Below are 17,566 nucleotides of genomic sequence, written 5' to 3'. Positions count from 1 at the left end.
CAGTGTTGGTCACCACAGTATAAGAAGGACCTCGAGGTGCTGGAACGGGTGCAGAGAAGGGCAACAAAGCTGATGAAAGGGCTGGAAAACAAGCCCTGTGAAGAGCAGCTGAGGGAACTGGGTTTGTTCAGTCTGGAGAAGAGGAGACTGAGAAGAGACCTTATTGCCCTCTAAAACTACCTAAAAGGAGGCTGTAGTGAGGCTGGTGCTGGTCTCTTCTCTCAAATTAGTAATGATAGGACAAGGGGGAATGGCCTCAGGTTGCGCCAGGGGAGGTTTAGATTAGATATTAGGAAGAAATTCTTCACTGAGAGAGTAGTTAGGCACTGGAAGAGGCTGCCCAGGGAGGTGGTGGAGTCACCATCCCTGGAAGTGTTTAAAGAACGACTAGATGTGGTGCTTGAGGATATGGTGCAGTGGTTAGAGAAATGATGGGAAAAAGGTTGTACTTGATGACCCTGGAGGTCCTTTCCAACCATAATGATTCTGTGATTCTGTGTGATAGGCTCACTACATCTTTTTTGTCATCACCTGCGGCCTACCGCTTCTTCCAAAGGCCATTTTTCCCTAAGTTGCACACAAAGCTCCCTGTTTAGACAGGCCATTATTCCTTGCTGCTGGCTCATTGTATGGCACATGGGGATGGCCTACTCCTGTGTGTCTAAGACTTCCTTCTTGAAGAATGTCCAGCCTTCCTGGACTCCTATGTCCTTCAGTACTGTTTCTCAAGAGACTCTGTCAAGCAGTCTCCCAAACAAGTCAAAGTCTGCCTTTCAGAAGTCCAAGGTGGCAGTTCTGCTGCCCCCCTTCCTTACTTCTCTAAGAATGGAGAAGTTAATCTTTACATGATCGCTATGCCCTAGATGGCCTCCAACCATCATATCAGCCACCAGTCCTTCTCTGCTCACAAAGAGCAGATCCAACAGGGCGCCTTCCCTAGTAGGTTCACTCAACAGCTGCATCATCAGAGAATAAGCTAGATATGGCTTCATTTCTGTAACTGTGGTCTCTCCTATGCTGGCCCACAAAGTAGATTGGTTGGTTATGTATGACTGAACCTGAAAAATTAAGTATTTTTTTATGTAGGAGGATTCCTTCTAATGAAATTTGTGTATAAGGATAGGAGTTGCTTTTTTCCCACGTCCAAGATTTTAATGCCTCTGTAAATCCTCATTTAGATTTTGTAGTTTTAAATTGGTTTAATTGTTTCTTTTTAAATCAAGAGTGGTTTCAGAATGAGATTGCATTTATTCTTTTCCCTGAGGGAAACCAGAGAAATGGGAATTTCTCTTGAGTTCCTTCTGCTGCTGGATGTTTACTGTTTGCTTCTAGAACTTTGGTTGAACCACTAATTCTCAGTTTATTGTGTCTGCCATGCTGGTCAGGGGAGTTTCTGTCTTAGTTTGGATCTGAAGCCAGTAATAGCAGAGAACCCTGGCTATCTGGGAATGCTGGGCTGATGGGGCAGATACCAAGGTGAATCTGCAAATTGTTTCCATAGGATCAGTGGTGGATAAGGCAACAAGCAACAACACTTCACTGAGCTGATCATCAATGTGTTGGAAGGTGGATCTCAGTCTCTCCAGTGGTTGTATTTAACAATTTGCCTACTGATCAATGACTGAAGTTTGTTTACGCTGCCTGGACAGCTGGAAGTTGTGTTTGGCTCAAGAGCCAAGCAAGTGCATTGATTGCTTATGTCACTGGGCATACCATTACGAGCACAGTTACAAATTGGCCTGCCATTGTGAAATCATCTTTTGATCTTCAATTATAGCTGCTGATTGTGGTGTGCTTGCACCTAAATTCCTTGGAGCATACGAGGATCCTGTCTGGTCCTTGGTGCTGCACAAGAATGCCTGTCGCAGGATGACGTCAGCAGGCTGTGCCAGCAAAATGCAGACTGGAAACTGCTCTCACAAGGTGTCTGTGAACAGAAAGGCAGATATCACTTCAGCGGGGGTTGCGAATCCCTGTATCACAGACACCAGCCAAGTTTCAGTTTGTTGTACATCCTGGAGCTTGTTCTCTCGACAGTAATTTAAAGAGTACAACAGCTCTTCATCCTGATTGTAAAACAGGATTTTGGACCCAGTTGAAACAGTGGCTCTGATCCAAAACTTTCTTCAGCTGAGGAGTGACAATTAATACAAGTCCCAGATTGAGTGCCACATTAGTATCCATGTGAAGGGCAACTTTGTTTTTCTCAGATTCTCAGAACTTCTTGTGTTTGAACTGCAGACATGCCCTTTGAATAATAAAGAGATTTATTTATAATTGGCTAGATTTGCAAGCTTGCTTTATTACATTATTTCCTGCCCAGAGTTTCTTAATACTGAATAGAAATTATTATGAAAATTTCTTACTTCAGGGCATTTCCAGGCTAACAGAGCTGAAGCAGAACCTGTCATTGCTGGTCCAGTTTTATTTCTGGAAAAATCTGCTAAACTGAGCCAGAGTTCAAGTCCACAAGGGGAACACGTACACACATAACATTCATGCACGCACTCAGTGAGTTAGTTCCAAGTTCTATTGTAGGACTTTCAGCCTGATGCCTTTAAACTATACATGAGCAGTTACTCTTCTAACTTATGACTTTTTTTTTTCTTGCAGTGTCCTGTAAAAAATGTTTTGTGAATCTATCTCAGGTATATTCCTATTATTCTGTTTTGCCAACTCACTGGCTGTCAGTGGAGTAAAATTGGGAGTGGAGGGTAGAATCAAACTCAGCATGAAGTATGGAATTTCAGCCTAAAGTGTAATATGGGATCTTTACCTCCGAGCAGAACTGTGGTATCTTATGCCAGAAAACATTATTGGCTCAGCCAACTAAGGATTAGCTGTTATTATTCTGACTTTTTCTCACTAACTTTTTTATGCTAAAACTGTAAGGAGAATAAAAAATCAACTCACTTTAGAGGTGGCAAGAAATGGGCAGATAGTTGCTACTCACCTGTGGTTTCCTCACTCTGGTGAGGAAACTGAGAGACCTCCAGAGCTCTGCATGATCTACCGTCATTGGTGTAAGGGCATTTAACCACAGTAGAAATGAGCTTCATAGGAACACCTTTAAAAATATGCAAGAGCTTAATCCAAAGTCTATTGAACTTGTAGGTGCATTTTCTTGATTTTAATGGGGTTTGGATTAGATTGTCAGGGAATTTAATGGAGCTGCTTCTGACATTTTGTGCAGTAACAATCTGCAGTTGAAGCCTCTGACCGCACTTCAGCAATCTGAAACTCAAAATATTTCAGTGTGGAAAGTCTGTGCTTCATTACCCTGCTTTAAGTGGAGGAAGCTTAACATGTAATAGAAGTGAGTATAAAAACTGCTTACTTCAGAACATTTCCAGGCACAACTTGTTGCAGTAATCCATTTTCATTCCTGATAGGGGCTTCCTTCCCAGCCCTTTATGGATTGAAAGAGACTTCTTCTTCCTAACCCCCCTAGGATATATTTAGATCAGGACTCGAATGCATTGGAAAAGGAAGTTTCTATCCCACAGAAACTTCAGAATCTTAACATTGGCTCTAGTTTCAAAGCAAGACAAGGAGTTGACATTTCAAAGATTTTCAGAGAGTGAAATATTCCCCAGACCTCTCACGCAAAAATGTTCCTATTTTGTTTTGAACTGTGTCCACCAAACCATTACTCTGAGCTGTAGATGAGAGGCACACTATCCCTACTCACTACTTTACCTACCAACCTGATCAAACAGTATCTTCCATGGTGTATATTTTCATGATGGGTCCTCAGCCATCGCTACTCAGATGACTATGCCCAAAGGTCAAAATCTCAGCAAGTTTTCCTTTCTCTGCAGCCTAAGTGAATCTACTTGTCTTGGTAACTGAATGTCTCCTAGTGTGTTGCATCTTTGGCATCTCTGATACCAACTATTCCAGAACCTCCCCTCTGTGTTTGGTCATGTTGTTGGTGGATACAAAAAGAAATAATTCTGCCTTCCTGTTCCTTGCTAACTCGCTGCAGACTTCAGGGAGGGGGATATGATGTATTTTCACCTATACCTCCATATTTTACAGTGAGTTCTCTGAAGCCTGGATGGAGAGTGAAAATAATGTTATGGAAATGACATTGCCTGGTCTAGTCGAGAGGTGGAGTCCCTGCCCATGACAGGGAGGTTGGATTAAGTGATCTCTAAGGCCCCTTCCAACCTAGGCTATTCTATGATTCTATGATTCTATGATTCTATGATTCTATGACATATTCTCGTATCAACTCAGCCAAACCTATGGTTCTTCTGCTCATAGAGACAAAACTTATTATTCTCATGAAGGTGTATTTTTTTCAGCAGCCCTTTAAGATTTCCTTGACTGAATTTTTGCTTTTATAAGTGTCCAACCTATGTAATGTTTTCACATAAGAGCCACTAAAAAATATTAGAAGAGATCTGGAGTAGTGTTTTCCATTTTAAAGCATCAGAAACCCCATTGCAAATGCTACCAGCCTTTTTAGTGAATGTAATTACCTCCAAAAGATGGAAGAAGGATTCCCCTAGGTAGTGAAGGGGGAGGGGGCCAGGGGGTGAGAAGAACTAAAAAAGTAGTGAACTTGGGAGTATTTTTTATTTCAGGCGCTAGTTAATCGCTCAAACGGATTTTTAATAAAAATTTCATACATATACTCAGAGCTCTGGATGTCTGTTGAAAGAGATAATCTAACAGAATAAAACATAAAGCTCCACCAAAACCTTGGGAGAAATAGGAAATTTATTTAATTTCATCAAAATTTCCTATAGCATAAAATTATGTGAGAGACTACCAAGTACAGGAAGGTTAAAACAAATTTTGTACATACCACATAATTTTTAGTTGTCACAAGAGCTCTCCACTTTGCTCATACTTCCATTTGAAATACAAGATTTCAGCAAAATAATTATTTTTATGCTATACACTGGCAATGGCTGTCCATCTCAAAAAAAAAGCATCAAACCTCCTTTTACACCTGAGATTTTCCTGGCAGTTTCCTCTGCAAGATGTTATCTAGCTCCAAGTTGCTCAATTTATAAATTAACTTTAATTAGAGTACAGCCCATAGCAATGTGTGAGCTGATGATTCATAAAGTTAAAAAGGCTTTAAAGTAGTGAAAACTGGGTTTGAAATTGGTTGCCTCATATCTGGATTTAAGATCCAGCCCTTTTCACATTGAGGCAATTCACATATCCTTTTAAAAATAAGCAAAGGCATGTAGATTTGTATACCAAACTAGACTGAACTGTTGAGTGAACAGAAATATGCTAAGAACAGATATGAAAGGGAGTTATGTTCTGTCCTCCCATATCTGGCGTCCTCAGCAGGACCCTTTTTACTGTGAGTGCCAGTGAGTTGCTCTGTGCTTGAGGGAAATTCATCTGGTTTGTAGTCATTATGTCATACAGTTTTCAGATCAAGCATTTTTTTCACATGTTGTCTACACAGGGACATTTGTGAAAGCTGAAGAAAAACAGCCTGTTTATATTAAAGGTGGTTCAGGTCCTACAGGAATATTCTTATTCAGAAAAAAAAAAAAAAAAAGACCTAAATCTTACATGACATCACTGATATGTAATTTATATATCTGTACTTGGGAAGGTCTGTGTGTAGTCACAATCCAGATAATCTTTCCTTAAGCTATCTAACCATTGTTTGGCATGGTGTTTCTAATGTGACAAAATGTCTTTTGCATTCTTGGTATGATTAGGTTTTCAAGGAAACAAATTATTTGTGTGTGACTGGTACCTCGCTAGCTCTCACTACCTCCCCTGCAGACATCATAATATAATGCAGAAGGATGGGACACCAACCTAGTTCTGACCCAGTAAAAGTGGGTAAAGTCAAAGAAATCTGATAACAGATTTCATCAAGCCTTAATCTAAACCTATAGTCATTTGAATTAAATTAATTGCACAATCAATATCACAGATAACCAAGGAAACTATTATTGTGCCACTAGTAAAATAATGATGTTAGAAATGGGAATTGAATTGCTAGAACTAGGCATTGAATATTAATCAAAGCCTTACTTTTCACAGACAAGTGAAGAGAAAGTGTCAAACCCAGAAGTATATCTTATCCTAGAAGAGATATGCAGTTCTGCACATGTAGACTTGTACAAATAAGAAATATTATGTTAAAGTAAGCAAGTTACACATGCAGCTTTTATAAGCTTGGATGATAGTTACCCTATTCGTTCTTGTCAGTTTCTAAGACCCAGCTCTCTGATTGAACTGCAACTCACAGACACAGGAAAATTTAAAGCTGAAATAACCGCTTTATTTAAAATTTCCTGTGTTTATATATACCTTCTGTTTGGTTAAGTGTCTTAGCACAAAGCCTATAGAATTAAAACTTATACACAAATGTTTTTTACTTACTTGCTTTGCACGCCAGAATGCTAGAAGGCCTTTCATTTTCTATTATATACAAAGGTAACTGTAACGTTGCAGGGACTTGCTTAATTTCTTCTATTTCAATTATTTATGTGCAAAATTCATAACTTGGATGCAGAATACAGGCCAGCATTAGCACTATGCTAAATTAATTTCTATTCTATTTATTTATTTTAAAATTTATTTCATTATAATTTTATATTTGATTCTCCTCGGAACTGTACTTTTTCTGCAAACTGAGAAGCATAATTTATCTATACAAGTTTTAAAATTTTAAACCAAATAATTTTCACATAAATACTAGGCCAGTATCAGAGCAGGTAACTGCATTTCTGACTCTGAGTTCTTTTGTTTTAACTATTCCCTCCTTCTCTGACAGATTTTTAACAGTGTCTGAACACAGGCATTGATAGTGCGGAATGGGATTATTGTCAAACTTAATTAAAACCACATGGTTTTCCCGACTGCATAGCAGGTAGAATTTCACTGAGATCTCAGCCATGTTACCATTTATCTGTGCTGATTGTTACTTTTATTTATCTGCTTCCTATCTGTCTTCTTTTCTATTTCAAGCATTTTCCTTTGTGAAACTCTAAGAAGTGTAATTTCTGATAGGATTCTGACCAAGAAATGTTCACAATGCCCTAAAAAAACAACATCCAACAATACTCTTTTCTTTCTTTGGACTGCAAAAGCCATTGAGTACTAACCTGCTCACTATCTCACGTCTGAATTCAGTTCAAACTCCCAGCCAGATTTGTTCAGCCTCTTTCATTGCTGAGCTACTTTATGGCCCTCTAGAGATGCTGAGAAAGAAATTTGGCAGTAATTAGTTGCAGAGATGGATCGAGCAGTCAGTCAGTAGGTGCTCACATTGAACTGCACATCTTTCTTTTTTGCCAGATCGTTGGCTGTGACCGCCAGCTGGGAAGCTCTGTCAAGGAAGACAACTGTGGGGTCTGCAATGGCGATGGGTCCACCTGCCGGCTGGTTCGAGGCCAATATAAGTCGCAGCTCTCAGCAAATAAGTGTAAGATGTCCCTCCTGGAAAAGTGCTATTTTCCCTTCTTAGTGAAATACATGTTTCTTGCAAGCTGGGTTTCACCCGACTCTTTATCGGGCGTTTGAATCATCAAGATCAGTCTGATTGTCCCCATCGTTTCTTCCCTCCTGAGTTAAAACAGGCATGCTCAGGCAGCAGCTTTGGCTGTGGGGGTGGGCAGAGAATTGTGGGAAGCTTTCACCAGTATATTCCCCATCTCAGCTAGCTAGTTGCTTGGGAGGAGTGGGGGAATGAGAAGAGTTGGCTCTACCCATCTGTTACCTCCAGCTGTGCCCAGGCACAGCACTCCGTCCTGTTCTGATCAGAGAGGTTTATGCTGCCCTGTAGCAGAGGGGAACCCCAGGGGATGGTGATGACAACCTGGCACAGTGCTTCCTCCCAGACCTAGGCCTGCAGTATGTCTGTCTGCATGGTGAGCATGGTGACTCAGTCCTAGGGTGGGCTCATCAAGATGTGCCTGCATGGATGGGTACGGACAGACTTGCACTTCCCCACATGCTTGAGCTCATTTTACTGAATTCATTTTCTCTTGGTGCTCATAGCCAATTCCCTTCTTCATGCTGTTTATATCCCAGGAAGGCATAAGAGAAGGATAGTACTAGAAAGAAATTCACAGAGCCTTTAAACACTTAGCACTTGCTATGGGAACAGTTTCCTCGGTATTTATAGGGATAATATACATCTCCCAATGGCCTCAGAAACGTCAGAAACAGAATCATAGCAGGATAGGCAACAATAAGTTGTTGAATTATCTCCTAAGTTTTTATGTAAAAGGAAGCACCTGTGTCTAGTCTATGCTCTTGTTTCTATTAAAAAAAACTTTAAAAACCCCCAAGCTGAAACAGATTTCATTCATTCCTCAAATATCCTCTTCCCTTAGTCCTAAGCTTGGGTGGTTCAGTCTTTCTAAGTCTGCAGGAAGTGAATCTTTCCTCTTTTTTTTGTAATATTTCCTTTTGGAAAAAGTGTATCTTCTATGGAAATAAGCTGTATTTACGCAGGCTTCTTTGTATTCACCAAGAAGCTGAAGAGTTGATCTCATAAATGGCAGGTGAGTTCTACTGACTACCTTGTGCAAAGTTAGTATTTCTATAAAAAAAGGATTGACATCTAGCAGTGGAGAAGATTACTTTTAAAAGACAGAAAAAGGTAGAAATTACTGTTCTAAGGCATAATATTTACCTGGTCACTCTTGCCATGACTGTCAAAAATAGATACGGTTCCAGACTTTCAGTGAATATAATGGTGGAAATAGAAACATCTCCATTTTTCATCATGACAACTGACAGACTATTTGGACAACATCTCACAAGAATATGATGTATGTACCTAACATATAACATTTGCTGAAATTCTTGCACTTTCTTCACAGCCCTGGGCTGCTGTCCTCTCCATTATTTGGGACTGTCCCCTGCCTCTCTCTGCATCTTCTCTGCAGCAAACCAAATGGCCCACTTGAGCTTTTTCTGCAGAGTTCTCCACAAAACTCTTCCATAATTTACCTCTCTATTTATTGCTGGAGGGAACTGTGACTAAATATTACCACACTTGCTTTCATATGTTTCTTCATAGGAAATGTCTCATCCTTATCACTGTTAACCTCAGGAAATTGTGCTTCAGCCCCTCCAGCTTCTGCTTTGTGAAAGCAGGAAGCACTGTGATAAGCATAAATCCCACTGAGCTTTGCATTTAACATAATCAAATGGAAAGCAATGACAAGATCAGGTGAAATAAAGTCTTAGCAATACCCTGGGGGAGAACAAACATGCTAAGAGTATTTGATGTATAAGTTTGCATAACCTTTAAACTGTCGATTTTTCTGTGACATATCAGTGAGTTGTCAACTCTCCAGCACAGAGCTCGTAACTGATAGGCAGTCAAATATAGTAATGACATGGGACTGCATCTGAATAAAATTGTAAAAACAACATTAATATTTTTTGAAGAATTATTCCCATAAACTTCACATAGGTGAAGCAAAATGATGTCATACTCATGAATTTTCTTTCCTAAAATGGATAAAATGTATTTATCCTACTAGGTATATTGATTCAGCACTAGAATTTCAATATTTAATGGATTTTGCAAGACTAGAATATTTATTTTTTCAATTAGAAAAAGTTGAATTCTGAGTAGAAACTAAAGATGTCAGTCTTTGTTAATTGAAGTGATATCAAAGTTTTTCTGCATGAGCAGAATGTGTGTTGAATACACTTTAACCCCAGTGTTACAGGAGTCTTAGGAGACACTTACATTTCTGGATAGGTTGAAGAAGCATATCAAATTAGATTTTCAAAATGGAGATAAGGTTCAGAAGACCCTGAGCACATGAACAGGTTTTATCTCCACACACCTCTTGTGACACCCAGTGATTTATCATACTCCCTATATTTGGGATATTAAGATGCCACAGAAGTATGGATATTTCATCCCATAAAGGTGTCCAGTATAAGAGTGTCAGAAATTCCTGTGGCACATGACTGAATTTAATAGGGATCTAGTTCACATTTCTGAGATATTGTAAGATTGAATGAATGTGTTGTTTTACAGAAGTCCCTGCTTCTTGTAGCTTTCCCTCTTTATATTGCCTCTCTTCACTTTTTGGCATAAAATGACAATATTAATAATTATTTTGCTGGTAACTCAGAATCCTGATTTAGCTAGGCTGGAACAGTTTCCCAAGTTTGGTCCAGTCAGAAACATAAGGCCCCAGCTCACATTGTTGGATGAAAGATACTATGCTTTTATGGTTTGAGTTAGCCTTACCTGACAAAGGAACACATTGCTCTGAGGGCAAAGCTACAGTTCTTCCTAGTGGGCACTGCAGAACACACATGTAAGCAGTTCTAATGAGCAGCAAGTCAAGATGGCTTCATTCCTCTTGTGTCTACCACTTCCCCAAAAAGTCCTTTTAGGCATACATAACTTCTAAATATAGGACAAAAGTGAGAGAGGACAGAGAAAGGTGAATGAAGAACATAGACATGCTAGTTAGTCCAGGTCGTCATTCTCTGGGCACCCATTCCATGACCCAGGCATAGAGTTGCAAGCATTTTCTTTCATCTTTCCACACCTTTCCTTCCTGTCTCCCTTCAGCACATTACTGAGCTTGTTTCCTCTTTAGAAATGCTGACCTAACTTTCACAGCAACAAGCGACCTACACACTAATTCACACCTCAGTTTAAATCCAGTTGGCAAGGCTCCCAAGGGCTTCATAGGTGCAAGATCCTGCTCTAAGACCTGTTTACATGGCAGTCTAATGGGCTTCTGCTTTTCCAGTAGCTTTTCTGTGTGGAAAAGGAAGCAGAGTTATAGCACTTCTAGTCATTAAAATAAAAAGTATGAAAGAGAAGGCATACTTGAGGCAGTGGGAGATCATCGCATAGCATAAGAAGGGTCGTGGAGAAGCTGTAGTGTTCAGATGGGAAAGAATCAACTGAATAAATGGATATTCTGGTTGAACATCAGAGTAGGCTTCCCCACTTCACCATAAACAACAATTCAAAAGACGGAAGAAGCTTAAGTGGATTATACTGAAATAGAAAGCCATCACTTGCTCTTCAAATCCAGAAATGATTGTGAAGGAGTTGAGAATAAAGAAAGTCAACCGGTTTGGTTTCTTCTAAGTAGAAAGGCCTTGCCAAAGTTAATATGTTCTTTTTTTCAGATTTTTAGTGTTCTCTCATAATTCGTAAGGTTGTTTAATTGGTCCAAAAGCTTTTCTTTTGACTGCCTTGTAAGCACCTATTTCACTGCTTACTTGAGAACAAATGGCAATCTCTTTTCTCATTAACTCCATACATTTTTGACTTCCCACAGTGGATGATGTGGTGGTTGCTATTCCCTATGGAAGCAGGCAAGTTCGTCTCGTGCTGAAAGGACCTGATCATTTATGTAAGTAGAAAATTTTGATGTAGATTTGTTTAAGAAAGCCTTGCTAACCCGCAGTGCTCTGTTTACACTGTAGTGTCTGGTTTCCTTCTCTCAGATCACAATTTCAACACAGGGATGAGTCCTGCACTCAGAAGCTCTCCTTGGACCCAGTTACACTGGTGGTACATGCTCTTTTCAGAGCAGAGCTTGGCAAACGTTGCAGAATCCTTTGCTCTTCCATAATTTTTCAGTCATTTCTGTTTGCTTATCCTTTGGCTGGCTCACTTGGTACCAAATGCTTTTGTTTAAAATTAATAAAATATATCCCACTGAGTGAAGAATTATTGAAGACAGTAAGATATAAGCTTCCCTACAGCTTATCTTAGCCATCAGGCTGCTCATGACTTTAACACATTTCTGTTATGATAATCTCTCTCACTCCCACAGATGCACACACACACACACGCGCACGCATACACACACAAAATCAGGTTACAGAACAGAAACAGTATGCGTGTGTCAAACGATGATCCTCCGTAGTGATAGTTCTCCAAGGAGTTAAGACCACTGAGTGCTGCTAGCACAATGCATGGTGGCTATAACACTTGCCTGCTTCTTCTGACAGGGAACAGTGTTTCCCAGCAGCTGTGTATGCCTGTTCTGTGAGAGAAGACTCTCAGGATTTGAGAATATTCTGTGAGAGCTGAAGACAAATCCACTTATTTAATGAATAGAAACTTCTTTCATCCCTCCCTCTTACCTTCCACTTTGGTAGCTACTCACAAATTATTCATTTTTTCATTAACAACAAATGAATGCTGGAGTGTTGGTAACTGGGGTTTATTGCCAAAAAAAACCCCAAAGTGTACTGCATAACCTCTCAGAAGCACATATTACTGTAAGATAAGTAGTGCTCCCCTACTCCTTTTCCAAAAGGTGGTAGGACTTTCGTGCAGTATGGAACAGGTAGAGTCTTCTACGTTGGTCATGTAAGTACAAACGTTAGTGTTAGCAGGGAGGTGAAACACAAAATTGATCCCGTTCTCTGCAGATTTCTTTTGACCAGAGAACTTACACTGAGTGGCAAAATAAGGAGTGGTTTGTCACTTCTGTAGCGTACTGCTTATGTTGCAGTAACAGAGGGAATGCCATAACCTTTTAATGGTTCTTTAGATTTAGAGCTGTGAATAAAGACCAGCAAATTACAGGTTATAAACTAAGAAAAAATATATTATGTTTTTCTTAAGTTCAAATGCTGCCTGTGCTGCAGTTTTAAGTGGTCCTTCGGGTATTCCTGGGCAACTCCAGTTCAGTTGTTATTACTTTCCCAGTAAATGATTTGTACTCTTCCTTTCTCTCCTTTCTTCTTTCCCAGTTCTCTTCCAAGGAAGAAAAAAAAAATAATACTTTTATTATTTTTTCAGTGCAATTGAGCTATAAGACAACTTAGAAATAAATTAGATTTTAGCAGAAGAGATTGAGCTAAAGCTCTCTTTACTCAGGCCATGTCACATTTCAGGACAAAAATATTTGAATCAGCAAGGTCTGCCTGAGTCACTGGATGAGATTTAATTTTACTGCTCTATGTAAACATGAATAAGTCCAAATACATCTTCCTGTTTCAGATGTCCCCATGAATCTTTCTGTTCACCTATCAAAGTATTTTATGTATGTATGAGCTACAGTCAGTTGAGGGGGAGAATGTATTTTGCCCGGTGAACTTTGGTTGTGGGACAAGTCAACAGGAGGCCGATTATATACACACAAGTCTTAAAACCATCTTTATCCTTGATACATGCAGCCTTGCCCAGAAATAAATATATATGGCCAAATGCACCACAAAGGAAGACACTAGTCTCACTGAAAACTGAGGAACTCATTATTACAGATCAAATTCTTAGTGTACTACCTCAGCAACTTCCTTTACAAATGAGTTCCCAATACCTGTCCTGAAAAACAGTCTAATTACTGCAATTATATTTTTCCCCCTACTTAACTTGCTAATAAAAGCATTTCTCCCATTTACTATTTATGAAAATATGATTCCATCAGAGATTAATAGTATGTCCCCATCTAATTCATATTTTGCCTTACCTGCCTTTCTGTGTGGGAGAAGGTTTGGTGAATAATTTCGCAAATACATCTGAAAGGATTCCATCTGTGCAGTCCTTCACCATGAAATGCATTGTCACTTCGAAATAACTACAAAAACAGTTTTCTGGTCAACATGCTATAAAGCATAATCAGGCGTTTTGGGGAGGCTAGCTAAATGATGGAACTTATCTACTTTCTGACTGTTGATTTCCCTTTAATAAATGTTTTGGTAAGTTTACTATTATAAGTAACTGCTACCAAACTATCTGAATTAATGCCCAATTTTTGCGAGCCGTGGATGCAGAGAGAGCCAAAGACAGAACTCAGGATGGCTCAGCACTTGCCTTCCCTTCCTGCTCTCTGGGATAGATCAGACTACTTCTGGACAGGGGGCAGGATTGCTGTCATTCTGATCTTTCTTTGCTGGATGTCTTGTTTTCAATTAATTTTGTACCGCAGCAACATGTGGTTAGTGACTCACCTTTGAATTGAAAGAGGGAGCAGTAACTTAACACAGCCAGCACTCATGGGCGAAAGGTCTGTGTCATGTTCCACACAGGAATATGCCTAACCAGGAATGGTTTAATGGAAGAGGGTAAAAATATGACCTACGGACAAGGAGGTGAATGCAAAGATAGAAATCTAAGGGATGAACAAAGCCAAAACACAGACAGAGGAGAAAATGGAATGAGACTATGAATAAATTCTGGAAAAGAACAAAAAAGTTGCATTATCACTAATTTAAGAGGCAAATCTGAACCACCACTGTTTCATGCTGCTTTTCTTCTGCTGCTCTCACTTACTCTTTGTTCAAATTATAATACTCTAGTTTCCTGTTAATTTGTATTTGTCAGATTTGGAAACCAAGACTCTCCAAGGTGTGATGAGTGAAAACACCCTCAGCTCAACAGGCTCCTTCCTCTTTGAGAATTCCAGCATCGACTTCCAGAAGTTTCCTGACAAGGAGATATTAAAAATATCTGGACCTCTTACTGCAGACTTCACTATCAAGGTGAGAGTCATTGGTCATTCACCTCTTAAAGCAGTTTAAGACAAGAGGCAGTAGAAAAATAAGAGTGATTTTTCTAGGTCTTATTTTTCCAGTAGACATTTACCACAAAGCCTAGTCCAGGCTGCTTCTTGAACTCTACATAAAATTCTTTACAGTAAAATATCTGATGAAAGTCTCCTTGGAAGAGAGACTGAATTTATGCCAAGAAAGGCATACCCAATTTGTGTCCAAAAGAGAAAAGATGAACTAATTACAAGAAAAGGTAGATTAATTTCTGTATGTGTTGCTGAGGTATGTATAAATCAAAGACATGTGTCTTGCTTTGTCTGTGACAAGCAAAAAAATAGAAAGTCTTTACCTTTGGCCCACAATTTGTGGGGTATATACTAGTGTAATCGCACAGAAGACTGTAAGGGAGTGCAGAATGAGGTCCCCAAGCTCCAAAATAAATGGGATGACTTTGCATGAGAAGCCATGGTGTCATTTTGAAGTTCTGTCTTGTGTTGCGCTGGCAATAAGAATAAAATTGTTTCCTCCCATTAGAGCATTTCTATTCTTCCAGGTAATATAAAACACATTGCTGGAAGCAATGCACACATTCTGTGGGAAAACACACATACAAAAATGAACATTTGGGAATTACAATAAAATAAATCCTTTTCCAGTAGGTCCAAGGAACTTGAAGGATTTCAGCTGTAAAACTGTAAAACCTGTATCATGTCCAGGAATACATAAATTTTTCACCATGGGCCCCAGAGGTAGATGACATTTGCTTTAACCTAGAGCTGATGGCAGCTAGAAGTTTGAACAGTGAACTGGAAAATGTGAAAAGTGATTGTGTTGTTTTAAGCTGGGCTGCAATGGGTTAGCTCAGGAAGCAGCAGAGGCCTGTGAACTGTGCCCTACCCATCTTGATCTATTAGCAGCACAAAAAGTGAGCTGAAATTATTGGTACTGGTTCACAAGGAAAAGCCTGACCTGAAGAATGCATTCCTTTCTCTTTGAAGGTCAGAATGAAAATGCCTTGATAAAACAGATACTGGTCGATTCAAAATGTCTAAAACAATTTTACCTGTATAACAGATGATATCCAGGTGAAGAATATGTGTGACGTAAACAGTATTGATCACTTTTGCATGATTTGTGCTGTCTATGGATTTAAGGCAGACTGGTTAGTTAGAACATACCTGTTGGGGACAGCTGGTCATGTAGAAAATGGCCTTGAAATGGTAAAGGAGGGGTTGGGTTGTGTTCCTGATATTTCCACCGTTATCTTTTATGACAGGGAAAATACTTTTATACCTTGGTACTTTCATTTCCTTCTCTATCAAAGCCAGGTAAGAAGCATTGGTTAAATCAAAAGCAGTACCCTACTTGTATGACGATTCTCTGGTCAATACGAGGATACAGCCTGGCTAGGTATGGGCAGAACAGACACTGCCAAGATGAGATTAAATTATTCAAGTTGTTGTGTTATGCGTTTGCACCTTTTGAAAGTCATAGTAGTATGGCTTAGCAGATTTTAATTTATGACATATCCATTGTCTTAAATGTGTAAAGAAAAATGCACAAACAAAACCCCTGTACACAGTTGTAGGATCTTTTCTAAAGTTAGAATCAGATTTTACTTTGAATCTAGTCCTGCATTTGAATCACAGCTATTTTTTTCATAGACAGCTATAGAAGATATTTTATATATTACTTCATGAGACAAGAATGTTATTTTATACTATTTAATTATTTTTCTAACAAAGTTTTTTAGCTTCTGGATACTTTGTTTCTTAGTTTTTGTTGGATATAGGAGTATATATACATATAAGGCTAATACAGGAGTACCAACTTGCATGCACACCTCTCAGATATGTCAGACCTGGCAACAGGTTATCATACTTAGTAATATAGCCATGACTATTTTGCCCTCAACTTTTGAAGATTTTTTCTTTTTAAAATAAATAAATAAATAATAAATTTTTTGGCCAAAAGAAATACATAAATGAACCACAACAGATGAAATGTTTCTATGTAGCATTATCAAGTTTTCCTTACAAAGTGGAGTAACTCTGGGTGTCAAGATTTCCTTTCCCAGGACAAGGAAGTTTTTATGCACAGACCTAAATGAATTTGTGGATGCAGCAGAACTCTGGTTTTAGGATCACAGTCTCCAGAATAGCTGTGATAATCCTTTTCAGTTGACCCTGAATGCTCTTATTCAGAGAGATACAATTTAGAAGTAGAAACTCAGTGTGGGAACTGACATTTAGATTCCTTTATTGGTGACATGGAGTGCTTTAAAATTGCAGAAAGAAAAAATCTTGTGCTGTTCCTGCACGAGCTAAATTTTATAATTGCTAGATTTCTTGACTTTTTAATAGCCAGTGATATATTCTTTCTATGCTAAACTCTTGGCAACCTTTTCACAAAATATGTAAATGGTAAAATAATTCAGTCAAATAGCTTTCTTTTAAAAGTAAAGGTGTTACCACAGAATATGAGAAGAACTGGAGCTTTTCATGTTCTTATCTTTTATCATCATAGTTTGAGAATTATATATCTCCATTATAAACTTCTGATGTATGAAAGGCCGGATACCTGGAAGAGATGCCGACAAATTTGAATTCCACATGAATTTGTTTCTAAATTCTGAGCATTTACTTATTTTTATGTTTTTAATATAAAATTCTGATTCATGCAAATAAAATCGGGGTTCTCCTAAAAGAAATTAAAGTGTCATGTTTGATAAAATCCTACTGGTCAGTCTTTCTGGCTAACACTAATCTAGAGGATAGAGCAGTAATATCACAAAGGTCCTTTGCTAACAGAGCTGCCACTTGCGTTTCCAAGATCATGTATTCGCCTGTCTTTGCTAAAAAGTCTCCTATCTTGATACTGTCTGTTTCAGACACAAAAGAGAGAAACTTGGAGGGGCAGTTTCATGTCACACATCTGCACTTCTTTGAGCGGGGTGAATCTATACAGTCAGTTGGAATCTACAACTGATAATGTAATGCTAACTGTCATCACCGGACGACTATTTAAAAGAGTTAGCACTGCAAATACAAACCACCTGAGTTACATGCTTACCAAAATAGCGAGAAGGGATTGCCAGGGAAGGGTTAATGCTGGCAAAGCCTAGTCT

General features: G+C 39.0%; 1 protein-coding gene across 1 annotated transcript in view; it reads left to right on the top strand.

Annotated features, from left to right (window-relative positions):
- Nucleotides 1–14,430, top strand: part of LOC104273419 (ADAMTS-like protein 1) — a gene marked incomplete at its 3' end in the record, with an annotated part of 67,428 nt that extends 52,998 nt beyond the window's left edge. The window contains exons 5-7 of the mRNA XM_009868757.1: nucleotides 7,291–7,417; nucleotides 11,271–11,345; nucleotides 14,273–14,430. Coding sequence (XP_009867059.1) covers nucleotides 7,291–7,417; nucleotides 11,271–11,345; nucleotides 14,273–14,430 — 360 coding nt within the window. The remainder of the gene's footprint in view (nucleotides 1–7,290; nucleotides 7,418–11,270; nucleotides 11,346–14,272) is intronic.
- Nucleotides 14,431–17,566: the final 3,136 nt, after the last annotated feature.

Source organism: Apaloderma vittatum, unplaced genomic scaffold, assembly GCF_000703405.1.
Source record: "Apaloderma vittatum isolate BGI_N311 unplaced genomic scaffold, ASM70340v1 scaffold11904, whole genome shotgun sequence".
In the NCBI taxonomy this organism is placed as follows: Eukaryota; Metazoa; Chordata; class Aves; order Trogoniformes; family Trogonidae; genus Apaloderma; species Apaloderma vittatum.
This window is presented reverse-complemented; position numbering and strand designations above follow the sequence as displayed.